Source organism: Trichomonas vaginalis, chromosome III (assembly GCF_026262505.1).
Source record: "Trichomonas vaginalis G3 chromosome III, whole genome shotgun sequence".
In the NCBI taxonomy this organism is placed as follows: domain Eukaryota; phylum Parabasalia; order Trichomonadida; family Trichomonadidae; genus Trichomonas; species Trichomonas vaginalis.
This window is the reverse complement of record NC_067205.1, coordinates 25,701,780-25,721,492: the sequence shown is the minus strand read 5'-3', so window position 1 is coordinate 25,721,492 and position 19,713 is coordinate 25,701,780. Positions and strand designations below refer to the sequence as shown.

The 19,713-nt window shown below is 32.6% G+C and overlaps 1 protein-coding gene across 1 annotated transcript, besides 1 other annotated feature; it reads right to left on the bottom strand.

Moving 5' to 3' along the window:
* Positions 1 to 18,257: 18,257 nt before the first annotated feature.
* On the bottom strand, positions 18,258 to 18,692 carry TVAGG3_0764550 (uncharacterized protein; the record flags this gene model as incomplete). Its single annotated transcript, XM_001304559.1, has 1 exon — positions 18,258 to 18,692. The coding sequence occupies one exon, from the start codon at positions 18,690 to 18,692 to the stop codon at positions 18,258 to 18,260; it is 435 nt and encodes a 144-aa protein (XP_001304560.1).
* A 228-nt stretch (positions 18,693 to 18,920) lies between these two features.
* Positions 18,921 to 19,713: part of a mobile genetic element that runs on past the window's edge.

The following is a 19,713-nucleotide window of genomic DNA, read 5'->3' as shown; positions in this document are numbered from 1 at the left end:
TTCTTCATCGTATATGTTTTGTCAAGGTTTCATCGTATATGCTTTGTCATGACTTCTTCATCGTAATGAACGTAAATGTTTTGTCATGACTTCTTCATCGTAATGAACGTAAATGTTTTGTCATGACTTCATCATATATGCTTTGTCAAGGTTTCATCGTAAATGTTTTGTCATGACTTCTTCATCGTATATGTTTTGTCATGACTTCTTCATCATAATGAGCGTAAATGACCCAAAATAATGTTTATGTTAGAATGTTAGATCTAACACGTTTTCTAACCCGATAACTAACCTGTTGAATTTTCATACGGAATCTCTTCTCTCGGTTTTCCGAGGGAAGCAATCATATGAGGAAATTCTTCTAAAAGTTCTTTTGTCTGTTGGTTTTCAAACCAATGATATGCTTGCTTTGTAGAACGAAGAGTATTATAAGGCATTTTGTGAGCTTACTAAGGCGTTATGAACGAATTCAAAGGTATTTACATACATCCTGACCTCGTTCATTTTGTTGCTGAATTCAGCAAAAATAATGTTTAGGGTAGATGGTTTTAGGTGCTACCAGGTTAATGAACTTCTCTGAAAAAATGAGACAACATGACATTTTGACAACACAGCAGGGGAAGGCAGTTATGAATTATTTTTGAAGAACTGAAGGTGTCACTATGTCACCATGTGTCACTCGGTTAATTAACTTCTCTGAAAAAATGAGACAACATGACATTTTGACAACAACACAGGAAATAAATGTTTACGTAAATGTTTTGTCATGATTTCATCGTAATGAGCGTAAATGACCCAAAAATAATGTTTAGGTGAAGTGGTGAGATCTCACCTCTTTTCTCACCTCTTTTCTCACCTCATTGAATTTTCATGATTTCTTCATCGTATATGCTTTGTCAAACATGAACGTATATGCTTTGTCAAGACTTCTTCATCGTAATGAGCGTAAATGTTTTGTCATGATTTCATCGTATATGTTTTGTCAAACATGAACGTAAATGATTTGTCAAACATGAACGTAAATGATTTGTCAAACATGAACGTATATGCTTTGTCATGACTTCATCGTATATGCTTTGTCAAACATAAACGAAAGACTTTGTCATGACTTCATCGTATATGTTTTGTCATGACTTCATCGTACATGAATTTTCATGACTTCTTCATCGTAATGAATGTATATGTTTTGTCATGATTTCATCGTATATGCTTTGTCAAAACTTCTTCGTACATGTTTTGTCATGACTTCATCGTACATGCTTTGTCAAGACTTCTTCATCGTAATGAGCGTATATGTTTTGTCAAACATGAGCGTATATGTTTTGTCAAACATGAACGTATATGCTTTGTCAAGACTTCTTCATCGTAATGAGCGTACATGTTTTGTCATGATTTCTTCGTATATGTTTTGTCAAACATGAACGTAAATGATTTGTCATGACTTCATCGTATATGTTTTGTCATGATTTCATCGTATATGTTTTGTCATGACTTCTTCATCGTAATGAGTGTATATGTTTTGTCAAACATGAACGTAAATGATTTGTCAAACATAAACGTAAATGATTTGTCGAAACTTCATCGTATATGTTTTGTCATGATTTCTTCATCGTAATGAGTGTATATGCTTTGTCATGACTTCTTCATCGTAATGAACGTATATGCTTTGTCAAACATGAGCGTAAATGATTTGTCATGATTTCTTCATCGTATATGCTTTGTCAAGACTTCTTCATCGTAATGAACGTATATGCTTTGTCAAGACTTCTTCATCGTAATGAACGTATATGCTTTGTCAAGACTTCTTCGTAAATGTTTTGTCATGACTTCATCGTAAATGTTTTGTCATGATTTCTTCATCGTAATGAGTGTAAATGATCCAAAAATATATTTTAGGTGAAGAGGTGAGATCTAACCTCTTTTCTCACCTCATGAATTTTCATGATTTCTTCATCGTATATGCTTTGTCAAACATGAGCGTAAATGATTTGTCATGATTTCTTCATCGTATATGCTTTGTCAAGACTTCTTCATCGTAATGAACGTAAATGTTTTGTCATGACTTCTTCGTAAATGATTTGTCATGATTTCTTCATCGTAATGAGCGTATATGCTTTGTCAAGACTTCTTCGTAAATGTTTTGTCATGATGATTTCATCGTAAACTCTATGTCAAACATGAACGTAAATGTTTTGTCATGATGATTTCATCGTATATATTTTGTCAAAACTTCATCGTAATGAGTGTAAATGATCCAAAAATAATGTTTAGGGTAGATGGTTTTTAGGTTATTCAATAATGAATTATTTTTGAAGAACTGAGGGTGTCACTACGTCACCATGTGTCACTCGGTTAATTAACTTCTCTGAAAAATGATGACAACATGACATTTTGACAACAGTCGGGGAAATAAATTTTATCGTTAATGTTTTGTCATGATTTCATCGTAAATGTTTTGTCAAAACTAAACGTAAACACTTTGTCAAACATGAACGTAAACTCTATGTCAAAACTAAACGTTAATGTTTTGTCATGACTTCATCGTAAATGTTTTGTGAAGAATATAGCAACCGCCGGAATTCAGACGGTTGTTTTTTTATACGAAATTCACGCAGGATTAATGAGGAAGGCACTTATGAATTATTTTTGAAGAACTGTGGGTGTCACCATGTCACCATGTCACCAGGTTAATTAACTTCTCTGAAAAAATGAGACAACATGACATTTTGACAACAACACAGGAAATAAATGTTTACGTAAATGTTTTGTCATGATTTCATCGTAATGAGCGTAAATGACCCAAAAATAATGTTTAGGTGAAAAGGTGAGATCTCACCTCTTTTCTCACCTCATGAATTTTCATGATTTCTTCGTTTATGTTTTGTCATAATTTCAGCGTATATGCTTTGTCAAAACTTCATCGTATATGTTTTGTCATGATTTCTTCATCGTAATGAGTGTATATGTTTTGTCAAACATGAGCGTAAATGATTTGTCATGATTTCATCGTATATGCTTTGTCAAACATGAACGTAAATGATTTGTCGAAACTTCTTCATCGTAATGAGTGTAAATGTTTTGTCATGATTTCATCGTAAATGAGTGTAAATGATCCAAAATATATTTTAGGGTAGAATGTTAGATCTAACCTCTTTTCTCACCTCTTTTCTCACCTCATTGAATTTTCATGATTTCTTCATCGTATATGCTTTGTCAAACATGAACGTATATGCTTTGTCAAACATGAACGTAAATGTTTTGTCATGATTTCATCGTATATGTTTTGTCAAACATGAACGTATATGCTTTGTCAAGGTTTCATCGTAAATGCTTTGTCAAACATGAACGTATATGCTTTGTCAAACATGAACGTATATGCTTTGTCAAACATGAACGTAAATGTTTTGTCATGATTTCATCGTATATGTTTTGTCAAACATGAACGTATATGCTTTGTCAAACATGAACGTATATGCTTTGTCAAACATGAACGTAAATGTTTTGTCAAGGTTTCATCGTAAATGCTTTGTCAAACATGAACGTATATGCTTTGTCAAACATGAACGTAAATGCTTTGTCAAGACTTCTTCATCGTAATGAGTGTAAATGTTTTGTCATGATTTCTTCGTATATGCTTTGTCAAACATGAACGTACATGTTTTGTCAAGACTTCTTCATCGTAATGAGTGTAAATGATCCAAAATATATTTTAGGGTAGAATGTTAGATCTAACCTCTTTTCTCACCTCTTTTCTCACCTCATTGAATTTTCATGATTTCTTCGTATATGCTTTGTCAAACATGAACGTATATGCTTTGTCATGATTTCTTCATCGTAATGAGCGTAAATGATCCAAAAATAATGTTTATGTTAGAATGTTAGATCTCACCTCTTTTCTAACATGTTTTCTCACCTCATTGAATTTTCATGATTTCTTCGTATATGCTTTGTCGAAACTTCTTCATCGTAATGAGCGTATATGTTTTGTCATGATTTCTTCATCGTATATGCTTTGTCAAACATGAACGTATATGCTTTGTCAAAACTTCTTCGTAAATGTTTGTCATGATTTCTTCGTATATTTTTGTCAAGACTTCTTCGTAAATGTTTTGTCATGATTTCTTCGTAAATGTTTTGTCACGGTTTCTTCGTTTATGTTTTGTCAAACATGAACGTAAATGTTTTGTCAAGACTTCTTCATCGTAATGAGTGTAAATGTTTTGTCATGATTTCTTCATCGTAATGAGTGTAAATGATCCAAAAATAATGTTTAGGTAGATGGTTTTTAGGTTATTCAATAATGACTTATTTTTGAAGAACTGAGGGTGTCACCATGTCACCATGTGTCACCAGGTCATTTAACTTCTCTGAAAAAATGTGACAACATGACATTTAGACAACAACACAGGAGGAAGGTAGTTATGAATTATTTTTGAATAACTGAAGGTGTCACCAGGTCACCATGTAATTTAACTCATGACATTTTGACAACAACACAGGTTATTCAATAATGACTTATTTTTGAAGAACTGAGGGTGTCACCATGTCACCATGTGTCACCAGGTCATTTAACTTCTCTGAAAAAATGTGACAACATGACATTTTGACAACAACACAGGAGAAGGTAGTTATGAATTATTTTTGAATAACTGAAGGTGTCACCAGGTCACCATGTAATTTAACTCATGACATTTTGACAACAACACAGGTTATTCAATAATGACTTATTTTTGAAGAACTGAGGGTGTCACCATGTCACCATGTGTCACCAGGTCATTTAACTTCTCTGAAAAAAATGTGACAACATGACATTTTGACAACAACACAGGAGGAAGGTAGTTATGAATTATTTTTGAATAACTGAAGGTGTCACCAGGTCACCATGTAATTTAACTCATGACATTTTGACAACAACACAGGTTATCAATAATGACTTATTTTGAAGAACTGAGGGTGTCACCATGTCACCATGTGTCACCAGGTCATTTAACTTCTCTGAAAAAATGTGACAACATGACATTTTGACAACAACACAGGAGGAAGGTAGTTATGAATTATTTTTGAATAACTGAAGGTGTCACCAGGTCACCATGTAATTTAACTCATGACATTTTGACAACAACACAGGTTATTCAATAATGACTTATTTTTGAAAAACTGAGGGTGTCACCATGTCACATGTGTCACCAGGTCATTTAACTTCTCTGAAAAAATGTGACAACATGACATTTGACAACAACACAGGAGGAAGGTAGTTATGAATTATTTTTGAATAACTGAAGGTGTCACCAGGTCACCATGTAATTTAACTCATGACATTTTGACAACAAACACAGGTTATTCAATAATGACTTATTTTTGAAGAACTGAGGGTGTCACCATGTCACCATGTGTCACCAGGTCATTTAACTTCTCTGAAAAAATGTGACAACATGACATTTTGACAACAACACAGGAGGAAGGTAGTTATGAATTATTTTTGAATAACTGAAGGTGTCACCAGGTCACCATGTAATTTAACTCATGACATTTTGACAACAACACAGGAAATAAATGTTTACGTAAATGTTTTGTCAAGACTTCTTCATCGTAATGAGTGTAAATGATCCAAAAATAATGTTTAGGTGAAGAGGTGAGATCTCACCTCTTTTCTCACCTCTTTTCTCACCTCATGAATTTTCATGATTTCTTCGTTTATGTTTTGTCAAACATGAACGTAAATGTTTTGTCATGATTTCTTCATCGTAATGAGTGTAAATGTTTTGTCATGATTTCTTCGTATATGCTTTGTCAAACATGAACGTAAATGTTTTGTCATGATTTCTTCATCGTAATGAGTGTAAATGATCCAAAAATAATGTTTATGTTAGAATGTTAGATCTAACACCTTTTCTAACATGTTTTCTAACATGGAGGATTTCATTAGATATACACATTCTTCCCTAAACATTATTTTAGTTAAAGTCCATCAAATATTTTTAGGATACTTTCACCAAATAATGTTTATATCAGATGAAACAGTAAAGTATTATATCTATTAAATCGTCTATGATGTAAATTGTGTATAGAATGAAATGGAGGAAGAATGTGTATATCTAATGAAATCCTCCATGTTAGAAAACATGTTAGAAAAGGTGTTAGATCTAACATTCTAACATAAACATTATTTTTGGATCATTTACACTCATTACGATGAAGAAATCATGACAAAACATTTACACTCATTACGATGAAGAAATCATGACAAAACATTTACGTTCATGTTTGACAAAGCATATACGAAGAAATCATGACAAAACATTTACACTCATTACGATGAAGAAGTCTTGACAAAACATTTACGTTCATGTTTGACAAAGCATAAACGTTCATGTTTGACAAAACATAAACGAAGAAATCATGAAAATTCATGAGGTGAGAAAAGAGGTGAGATCTCACCTCTTCACCTATACATTATTTTTGGATCATTTACACTCATTACGATGAAGAAGTCTTGACAAAACATTTACGTAAACATTTATTTCCTGTGTTGTTGTCAAAATGTCATGAGTTAAATTACATGGTGACCTGGTGACACCTTCAGTTATTCAAAAATAATTCATAACTACCTTCCTCCTGTGTTGTTGTCAAAATGTCATGTTGTCACATTTTTTCAGAGAAGTTAAATGACCTGGTGACACATGGTGACATGGTGACACCCTCAGTTCTTCAAAAATAAGTCATTATTGAATAACCTGTGTTGTTGTCAAAATGTCATGAGTTAAATTACATGGTGACCTGGTGACACCTTCAGTTATTCAAAAATAATTCATAACTACCTTCCTCCTGTTGTTGTCTAAATGTCATGTTGTCACATTTTTTCAGAGAAGTTAAATGACCTGGTGACACATGGTGACATGGTGACACCCTCAGTTCTTCAAAAATAAGTCATTATTGAATAACCTAAAAACCATCTACCTAAACATTATTTTTGGATCATTTACACTCATTACGATGAAGAAATCATGACAAAACATTTACACTCATTACGATGAAGAAGTCTTGACAAAACATTTACGTTCATGTTTGACAAAACATAAACGAAGAAACCGTGACAAAACATTTACGAAGAAATCATGACAAAACATTTACGAAGAAGTCTTGACAAAACATATACGAAGAAATCATGACAAAACATTTACGAAGAAGTTTTGACAAAGCATATACGTTCATGTTTGACAAAGCATATACGATGAAGAAATCATGACAAAACATATACGCTCATTACGATGAAGAAGTTTCGACAAAGCATATACGAAGAAATCATGAAAATTCAATGAGGTGAGAAAACATGTTAGAAAAGAGGTGAGATCTAACATTCTAACATAAACATTATTTTTGGATCATTTACGCTCATTACGATGAAGAAATCATGACAAAGCATATACGTTCATGTTTGACAAAGCATATACGAAGAAATCATGAAAATTCAATGAGGTGAGAAAAGAGGTGAGAAAAGAGGTTAGATCTAACATTCTAACATAAACATTATTTTTGGATCATTTACACTCATTACGATGAAGAAATCATGACAAAACATGTACGATGAAGAAGTCATGACAAAACATTTACGTTCATGTTTGACAAATCATTTACGCTCATGTTTGACAAAGCATATACGAAGAAGAAGTCATGACAAAACATTTACGAAGAAATCATGACAAAACATTTACGAAGAAGAAGTCATGACAAAACATTTACGAAGAAACCTTGACAAAACATTTACGCTCATTACGATGAAGAAGTCATGACAAAGCATATACGAAGAAATCATGAAAATTCAATGAGGTGAGAAAAGAGGTGAGAAAAGAGGTTAGATCTAACATTCTACCCTAAAATATATTTTGGATCATTTACACTCATTACGATGAAGAAGTCTTGACAAAACATGTACGTTCATGTTTGACAAAGCATATACGAAGAAATCATGACAAAACATTTACACTCATTACGATGAAGAAGTCTTGACAAAGCATTTACGTTCATGTTTGACAAAGCATATACGTTCATGTTTGACAAAGCATTTACGATGAAACCTTGACAAAGCATATACGTTCATGTTTGACAAAACATATACGATGAAATCATGACAAAACATTTACGTTCATGTTTGACAAAGCATATACGTTCATGTTTGACAAAGCATATACGATGAAGAAATCATGAAAATTCAATGAGGTGAGAAAAGAGGTGAGAAAAGAGGTTAGATCTAACATTCTACCCTAAAATATATTTTGGATCATTTACACTCATTTACGATGAAATCATGACAAAACATTTACACTCATTACGATGAAGAAGTTTCGACAAATCATTTACGTTCATGTTTGACAAAGCATATACGATGAAATCATGACAAATCATTTACGCTCATGTTTGACAAAACATATACACTCATTACGATGAAGAAATCATGACAAAACATATACGATGAAGTTTTGACAAAGCATATACGCTGAAATTATGACAAAACATAAACGAAGAAATCATGAAAATTCATGAGGTGAGAAAAGAGGTGAGATCTCACCTTTTCACCTAAACATTATTTTTGGTCATTACGCTCATTACGATGAAAATCATGACAAAACATTTACGTAAACATTTATTTCCTGTGTTGTTGTCAAAATGTCATGTTGTCTCATTTTTTCAGAGAAGTTAATTAACCTGGTGACATGGTGACATGGTGACACCCACAGTTCTTCAAAAATAATTCATAAGTGCCTTCCTCATTAATCCTGCGTGAATTTCGTATAAAAAAACAACCGTCTGAATTCCGGCGGTTGCTATATTCTTCACAAAACATTTACGATGAAGTCATGACAAAACATTAACGTTTAGTTTTGACATAGAGTTTACGTTCATGTTTGACAAAGTGTTTACGTTTAGTTTTGACAAAACATTTACGATGAAATCATGACAAAACATTAACGATAAAATTTATTTCCCCGACTGTTGTCAAAATGTTCATGTTGTCATCATTTTTCAGAGAAGTTAATTAACCGAGTGACACATGGTGACGTAGTGACACCCTCAGTTCTTCAAAAATAATTCATTATTGAATAACCTAAAAACCATCTACCCTAAAACATTATTTTGGATCATTTACACTCATTACGATGAAGTTTTGACAAAATATATACGATGAATCATCATGACAAAACATTTACGTTCATGTTTGACATAGAGTTTACGATGAAATCATCATGACAAAACATTTACGAAGAAGTCTTGACAAAGCATATACGCTCATTACGATGAAGAAATCATGACAAATCATTTACGAAAGAAGTCATGACAAAAACATTTACGTTCATACGATGAAGAAGTCTTGACAAAGCATATACGATGAAGAAATCATGACAAATTCATTTACGCTCATGTTTGACAAAGCATATACGATGAAGAAATCATGAAAATTCATGAGGTGAGAAAAGAGGTGAGAAAAGAGGTTAGATCTCACCTCTTCACCTAAAATATATTTTTGGATCATTTTTACACTCATTACGATGAAGAAATCATGACAAAACATTTACGATGAAGTCATGACAAAACATTTACGAAGAAGTCTTGACAAAGCATATACGTTCATTACGATGAAGAAGTCTTGACCAAAGCATATACGTTCATTACGATGAAGAAGTCTTGACAAAGCATATACGATGAAGAAATCATGACAAATCATTTACGCTCATGTTTGACAAAGCATATACGTTCATTACGATGAAGAAGTCATGACAAAGCATATACACTCATTACGATGAAGAAATCATGACAAAACATATACGATGAAGTTTCGACAAATCATTACGTTTATGTTTGACAAATCATTTACGTTCATGTTTGACAAAACATATACACTCATTACGATGAAGAAGTCATGACAAAACATATACGATGAAATCATGACAAAACATTTACGAAGAAGTCTTGACAAAGCATATACGTTCATTACGATGAAGAAGTCTTGACAAAGCATATACTTCATTACGATGAAGAAGTCTTGACAAAGCATATACGATGAAGAAATCATGACAAATCATTTACGCTCATGTTTGACAAAGCATATACGTTCATTACGATGAAGAAGTCATGACAAAGCATATACACTCATTACGATGAAGAAATCATGACAAAACATATACGATGAAATCATGACAAAACATATACGATGAAGTCATGACAAAACATTAACGATAAAATTTATTTCCCCGACTGTTGTCAAAATGTCATGTTGTCATCATTTTTCAGAGAAGTTAATTAACCGAGTGACACATGGTGACGTAGTGACACCCTCAGTTCTTCAAAAATAATTCATTATTGAATAACCTAAAAACCATCTACCCTAAACATTATTTTTGGATCATTTACACTCATTACGATGAAGTTTTGACAAAATATATACGATGAAATCATCATGACAAAACATTTACGTTCATGTTTGACATAGAGTTTACGATGAAATCATCATGACAAAACATTTACGAAGAAGTCTTGACAAAGCATATACGCTCATTACGATGAAGAAATCATGACAAATCATTTACGAAGAAGTCATGACAAAACATTTACGTTCATTACGATGAAGAAGTCTTGACAAAGCATATACGATGAAGAAATCATGACAAATCATTTACGCTCATGTTTGACAAAGCATATACGATGAAGAAATCATGAAAATTCATGAGGTGAGAAAAGAGGTGAGAAAAGAGGTTAGATCTCACCTCTTCACCTAAAATATATTTTTGGATCATTTACACTCATTACGATGAAGAAATCATGACAAAACATTTACGATGAAGTCATGACAAAACATTTACGAAGAAGTCTTGACAAAGCATATACGTTCATTACGATGAAGAAGTCTTGACAAAGCATATACGTTCATTACGATGAAGAAGTCTTGACAAAGCATATACGATGAAGAAATCATGACAAATCATTTACGCTCATGTTTGACAAAGCATATACGTTCATTACGATGAAGAAGTCATGACAAAGCATATACACTCATTACGATGAAGAAATCATGACAAAACATATACGATGAAATCATGACAAAACATATACGATGAAGTCATGACAAAACATAACGATAAAATTTATTTCCCCGACTGTTGTCAAAATGTCATGTTGTCATCATTTTTCAGAGAAGTTAATTAACCGAGTGACACATGGTGACGTAGTGACACCCTCAGTTCTTCAAAAATAATTCATTATTTGAATAACCTAAAAAACCATCTACCCTAAACATTATTTTTGGATCATTTACACTCATTACGATGAAGTTTTGACAAAATATATACGATGAAATCATCATGACAAAACATTTACGTTCATGTTTGACATAGAGTTTACGATGAAATCATCATGACAAAACATTTACGAAGAAGTCTTGACAAAGCATATACGCTCATTACGATGAAGAAATCATGACAAATCATTTACGAAGAAGTCATGACAAAAACATTTACGTTCATTACGATGAAGAAGTCTTGACAAAGCATATACGATGAAGAAATCATGACAAATCATTTACGCTCATGTTTGACAAAGCATATACGATGAAGAAATCATGAAAATTCATGAGGTGAGAAAAGAGGTGAGAAAAGAGGTTAGATCTCACCTCTTCACCTAAAATATATTTTTGGATCATTTACACTCATTACGATGAAGAAATCATGACAAAACATTTACGATGAAGTCATGACAAAACATTTACGAAGAAGTCTTGACAAAGCATATACGTTCATTACGATGAAGAAGTCTTGACAAAGCATATACGTTCATTACGATGAAGAAGTCTTGACAAAGCATATACGATGAAGAAATCATGACAAATCATTTACGCTCATGTTTGACAAAGCATATACGTTCATTACGATGAAGAAGTCATGACAAAGCATATACACTCATTACGATGAAGAAATCATGACAAAACATATACGATGAAGTTTCGACAAATCATTTACGTTTATGTTTGACAAATCATTTACGTTCATGTTTGACAAAACATATACACTCATTACGATGAAGAAGTCATGACAAAACATATACGATGAAATCATGACAAAACATTTACGAAGAAGTCTTGACAAAGCATATACGTTCATTACGATGAAGAAGTCTTGACAAAGCATATACGTTCATTACGATGAAGAAGTCTTGACAAAGCATATACGATGAAGAAATCATGACAAATCATTTACGCTCATGTTTGACAAAGCATATACGTTCATTACGATGAAGAAGTCATGACAAAGCATATACACTCATTACGATGAAGAAATCATGACAAAACATATACGATGAAATCATGACAAAACATATACGATGAAGTCATGACAAAACATTAACGATAAAATTTATTTCCCCGACTGTTGTCAAAATGTCATGTTGTCATCATTTTTCAGAGAAGTTAATTAACCGAGTGACACATGGTGACGTAGTGACACCCTCAGTTCTTCAAAAATAATTCATTATTGAATAACCTAAAAACCATCTACCCTAAACATTATTTTTGGATCATTTACACTCATTACGATGAAGTTTTGACAAAATATATACGATGAAATCATCATGACAAAACATTTACGTTCATGTTTGACATAGAGTTTACGATGAAATCATCATGACAAAACATTTACGAAGAAGTCTTGACAAAGCATATACGCTCATTACGATGAAGAAATCATGACAAATCATTTACGAAGAAGTCATGACAAAACATTTACGTTCATTACGATGAAGAAGTCTTGACAAAGCATATACGATGAAGAAATCATGACAAATCATTTACGCTCATGTTTGACAAAGCATATACGATGAAGAAATCATGAAAATTCATGAGGTGAGAAAAGAGGTGAGAAAAGAGGTTAGATCTCACCTCTTCACCTAAAATATATTTTTGGATCATTTACACTCATTACGATGAAGAAATCATGACAAAACATTTACGATGAAGTCATGACAAAACATTTACGAAGAAGTCTTGACAAAGCATATACGTTCATTACGATGAAGAAGTCTTGACAAAGCATATACGTTCATTACGATGAAGAAGTCTTGACAAAGCATATACGATGAAGAAATCATGACAAATCATTTACGCTCATGTTTGACAAAGCATATACGTTCATTACGATGAAGAAGTCATGACAAAGCATATACACTCATTACGATGAAGAAATCATGACAAAACATATACGATGAAATCATGACAAAACATATACGATGAAGTCATGACAAAACATTAACGATAAAATTTATTTCCCCGACTGTTGTCAAAATGTCATGTTGTCATCATTTTTCAGAGAAGTTAATTAACCGAGTGACACATGGTGACGTAGTGACACCCTCAGTTCTTCAAAAATAATTCATTATTGAATAACCTAAAAACCATCTACCCTAAACATTATTTTTGGATCATTTACACTCATTACGATGAAGTTTTGACAAAATATATACGATGAAATCATCATGACAAAACATTTACGTTCATGTTTGACATAGAGTTTACGATGAAATCATCATGACAAAACATTTACGAAGAAGTCTTGACAAAGCATATACGCTCATTACGATGAAGAAATCATGACAAATCATTTACGAAGAAGTCATGACAAAACATTTACGTTCATTACGATGAAGAAGTCTTGACAAAGCATATACGATGAAGAAATCATGACAAATCATTTACGCTCATGTTTGACAAAGCATATACGATGAAGAAATCATGAAAATTCATGAGGTGAGAAAAGAGGTGAGAAAAGAGGTTAGATCTCACCTCTTCACCTAAAATATATTTTTGGATCATTTACACTCATTACGATGAAGAAATCATGACAAAACATTTACGATGAAGTCATGACAAAACATTTACGAAGAAGTCTTGACAAAGCATATACGTTCATTACGATGAAGAAGTCTTGACAAAGCATATACGTTCATTACGATGAAGAAGTCTTGACAAAGCATATACGATGAAGAAATCATGACAAATCATTTACGCTCATGTTTGACAAAGCATATACGTTCATTACGATGAAGAAGTCATGACAAAGCATATACACTCATTACGATGAAGAAATCATGACAAAACATATACGATGAAATCATGACAAAACATATACGATGAAGTCATGACAAATCATTTACGTTCATGTTTGACAAAACATATACGAAGAAATCATGACAAAACATGTACGCTCATTACGATGAAGAAGTCTTGACAAAGCATATACGTTCATGTTTGACAAAACATATACGCTCATGTTTGACAAAACATATACGCTCATTACGATGAAGAAGTCTTGACAAAGCATGTACGATGAAGTCATGACAAAACATGTACGAAGAAGTTTTGACAAAGCATATACGATGAAATCATGACAAAACATATACATTCATTACGATGAAGAAGTCATGAAAATTCATGTACGATGAAGTCATGACAAAACATATACGATGAAGTCATGACAAAGTCTTTCGTTTATGTTTGACAAAGCATATACGATGAAGTCATGACAAAGCATATACGTTCATGTTTGACAAATCATTTACGTTCATGTTTGACAAATCATTTACGTTCATGTTTGACAAAACATATACGATGAAATCATGACAAAACATTTACGCTCATTACGATGAAGAAGTCTTGACAAAGCATATACGTTCATGTTTGACAAAGCATATACGATGAAGAAATCATGAAAATTCAATGAGGTGAGAAAAGAGGTGAGATCTCACCACTTCACCTAAACATTATTTTTGGGTCATTTACGCTCATTACGATGAAATCATGACAAAACATTTACGTAAACATTTATTTCCTGTGTTGTTGTCAAAATGTCATGTTGTCTCATTTTTTCAGAGAAGTTAATTAACCGAGTGACACATGGTGACATAGTGACACCTTCAGTTCTTCAAAAATAATTCATAACTGCCTTCCCCTGCTGTGTTGTCAAAATGTCATGTTGTCTCATTTTTTCAGAGAAGTTCATTAACCTGGTAGCACCTAAAACCATCTACCCTAAACATTATTTTTGCTGAATTCAGCAACAAAATGAACGAGGTCAGGATGTATGTAAATACCTTTGAATTCATTCATAACGCCTTAGTAAGCTCACAAAATGCCTTATAATACTCTTCGTTCTACAAAGCAAGCATATCATTGGTTTGAAAACCAACAGACAAAAGAACTTTTAGAAGAATTTCCTCATATGATTGCTTCCCTCGGAAAACCGAGAGAAGAGATTCCGTATGAAAATTCAACAGGTTAGTTATCGGGTTAGAAAACGTGTTAGATCTAACATTCTAACATAAACATTATTTTGGGTCATTTACGCTCATTATGATGAAGAAGTCATGACAAAACATATACGATGAAGAAGTCATGACAAAACATATACGATGAAGAAGTCATGACAAAACATTTACGATGAAACCTTGACAAAGCATATATGATGAAGTTATGACAAAACATTTACGTTCATTACGATGAAGAAGTCATGACAAAACATTTACGTTCATTACGATGAAGAAGTCATGACAAAGCATATACGATGAAATCATGACAAAACATATACGATGAAGAAGTTATGACAAAACATATACGTTCATTACGATGAAGAAGTCATGACAAAGCATATACGATGAAACCTTGACAAAACATATACGATGAAGAAGTTATGACAAAACATATACGTTCATTACGATGAAGAAGTCATGACAAAGCATATACGATGAAGAAGTCATGACAAAACATATACGATGAAGAAGTCATGACAAAACATTTACGATGAAACCTTGACAAAGCATATACGATGAAGTCATGACAAAACATTTACGTTCATTACGATGAAGAAGTCATGACAAAGCATATACGATGAAACCTTGACAAAGCATATACGATGAAGAAGTCATAACAAAACATATACGAAGAAGTTTCGACAAATCATTTACGTTCATGTTTGACAAAACATTTACGATGAAGAAGTCATGACAAAACATTTACGATGAAGTTTATTTCCTGGACTGTTGTCTAAATGTCATGTTGTCAGTAATTTTAAGAGAAGTTAATTAACCTGGTAGCACATGGTAACAGTGAAAACATTAACGTAAACATTATTTTTGCTGAATTCAGCAACAAAATGAACGAGGTCAGGATGTATGCAAATACCTTTGAATTCATTCATAACGCCTTAGTAAGATCATAAAATGTTTGTTTTTGCATCACATTTTGACGAAGTGAAGATCTTCACTTCGTCAAAAATGTTTTGCATTCTCTACTGTATCTTCGAGTTCTTCTTCATCTAACTTCTCATGAACTTTCTTGTCTATGGAGTCCATAATATCTTTGACATAAAATGCATACTTTACAGAGCACCATTCAGCAACAAAATGAACGAGGTCAGGATGTATGCAAATACCTTTGAATTCATTCATAACGCCTTAGTAAGCTCATAAAATGTTTGTTTTGAGGTCGAGCCACTTTTGGCTCCACCGTATTCTTTCAACCAAAACTCAAGAATTTTCCTGCGTGAATTTTGTATAAAAAGCAACCGTCTGAATTCAGGCGGTTGTTATATTCTTCACAAAACATTTACGTTCATTACGATGAAATCATGACAAAACATGTACGATGAAGTTTTGACAAAACATTTACGATGAAGAAATCATGACAAATCATTTACGATGAGGTCATGACAAAACATTTACGATTAAATCATGACAAAACATATACGATTAAATCATGACAAAACATTTACGATTAAATCATGACAAAACATATACGAAGAAGTCTTGACAAAACATATACGATGAGGTCTTGACAAAACATGTACGATGAAGTTTTGACAAAACATATACGTTCATTACGAAGAAATCATGACAAATCATTTACGATGAAGTCTTGACAAAACATGTACGATGAAGTCTTGACAAAACATTTACGATGAAGTTTTGACAAAGCATATACGTTCATTACGAAGAAATCATGACAAAACATATACGTTTATGTTTGACAAAACATTTACGACGAAGTCATAACAAAACATTTATGTTATACAGTAATGTTAGTCATGAATGTTTGTCCTACGTGTTGGCGTTAGTGTTGAAAAATAATGTTTGTCCTACATGAAGCCGTACAAGCGTTTGAATTTGTTTATGAATAAGATTACTCTCTTGTTTTCTGTATCTATCATATACTATTGTGAACAGCATGAGATTGAAGTAATAAGTAAAGGAGACTTTGAAACGCTTATGAAAGACAGTGAGGAGGTCATACATGCAATAATGAAATAGTTCATGAGAACAGTGAGGAGGTCATAAACTTTGCCATGGTCTCTGTCCCTAGTAGTTTTCATTATCTCACAGAGTTAATGAAAGTCATAAACTTTGCCATGGTCTCTGTCCCTAGTAGTTTTCATTATCTCACAGAGTTAATGAAAGTCATACTTTCTATCAGATGAAGCATGCAGATGAACATAATGAAAGTTAGTGAGTTTGCCACGAGTTATGAATAAAATATTGGCATATTAGATGAGATAGCTGATGAAACAGATGAAGATAAATTAAATCTTGGACTTTGCCACACTCTGTCCCTAGTTCCTCAAAATCCTTGACAACGTTGCTTAGAAATTTTGGTTCAAAACCTCATCTGATTTTAATCTGTTATGCTACCTGTTAAGTTTCGCGAGATTATAAATGTCATGGAGTTATATAAAAAGGAGGGACAGCTAGGGACACTGGAAGTACTTGTAAGGCTATCTGTTAAGATTGCATGAAATACTAAAAAGTCATGAAATCCATTATCGCTGTGCTAGCTTCACCTTTGATTGAAATGACAAATAAAGTCACTGAAGCAATGAAACAAAAGTTTTTGGTAGAATACATTAAATCAGGAACTATTCCAGAAGGTTTTTTACATTCATACTATGAAAGATGGTAGAGTTCAGTTTAGAAAGATAAAGCAACCATTAGATAAAGAAGGAATTTTGAGAAAGATTAAATTACATGAAGACAACATTGCTGAACTTAAGAAGAAGTTAGAAGAGTTGGAGAAAGGAAGAGAGTTATAAAGCAATGAATTCAACAGGGTGAAAAAAGAGGTGAGATCTCACCACTTCACCTAAATTTATTTTTGTGCTATGTTTTCATACGCGTGAGGGTGGTGATATCATTAATTTTTATATAAATGACAGAACAAAAATAAAGCATATCTACTCAACAGGAATGAGACCCTTACTGACTATGTATTCGTTTAATGCTTGATGAAAACAATGGTACATATTATCGTATGGGTATACACAACGTCTGTTTCCATCGTCGTCGTATATGTAGAGCTCAAATCCAGTCCAACCTTCTTTTGTACAATATGTAGCTTTATTTAAGTATGCATTTATGTAGATAAGGCAATTTTCTTCATCGCTCCAGAAATAATTTTTGTTCTTTGTTGAAATAGTTTTCGTTCCTCTGCGACCATAAGGAATGTATGCAATGAACTTTGCGTCATATGGGATTGTAATATATTCAGGGTTTCTTTCATCGTCAATGGGTCTGTCTTTGTTAAAATGCATGTTCCTCAGTTTTACTTGAGTTTTGAATAGTTCACGGAAACGTTCTGGGAAAGAGTCATAGTAAATGTAGTCAGACATGCCTTTACAATGAAATAAAAAAGTTGGAAAATAAATAAAATAAGGTTATTTTTTATTTAGTGAGGACGGTAGTGAATTCGTTAGTGAAGTCGTTAGTGAATATTTAAGGTTAAGTTGGTGTTATGGTTCTGTTGTAAAATATACGTTAGCGGTTTTGTAAAGTGTCAAGCCGTTATCTTGGGTACGGTGGAACGCAGTGCCACAGTACTGAAGATAGGGATACTAACTATAATGCCATAATTTTTTCTCTTTTTTCATTAATAAACTTAGTGATCATTGTATCTTTATCTGTTAGATCGATCGATTTGAGTATATCTGCATCATGAACTTGAATATTTTCGAACAATGAACTCGATTCTATGGAACCATATGGAGAAATCTCGTTCTGAGCCAAAGAAAGATCACTTACGTTGTATTGTTTGATAGAAAAAATTGTTTTCTCAAGTTCTTTTTGAAAGCAGTCAAGAATATAATTTTTGTAGCTATCAGTGATAACGGTTTTTATATGGCGCTCGATCTTCTGGTTATTTTTGATGGCGTTATATTTATCTAATTGGATTTGAGATATCTTCTTAATAGCTTCATAAATGTTTGGATGTTTTAACGAAGAAAATTCTGAATGCATACTCTCGAGGCAATCATTAGTGAATATTGCAGTTGCATTATTATATTGAGATATTAAATTGTAGTGCGGCAACCAAACTTTGTTGAAATAATCAATATAATCTTTGATCGAATCAACTTTATTTTGATTAATTATATGCATTGTAAGTACAAATTCTTCATGAGACATGAATGGAGTAATAGAATATAGCTTAAATAAAGAATTTTGTAAAGTATTGAAATTTTTTGTATAAAGTGCTACAAGTTTCCTGTGTAAAGCTTGTTTGAAATGAAATAGGCATCCAATTATACGGACTTTAGGGAAAATTTGTTGAAGTGCCTCTATCATTCCCTTTTCAAAATCACAATGAATTTGAATTAGCTTTGAAAATTGAATACCCTTGACAGTAAAAATATA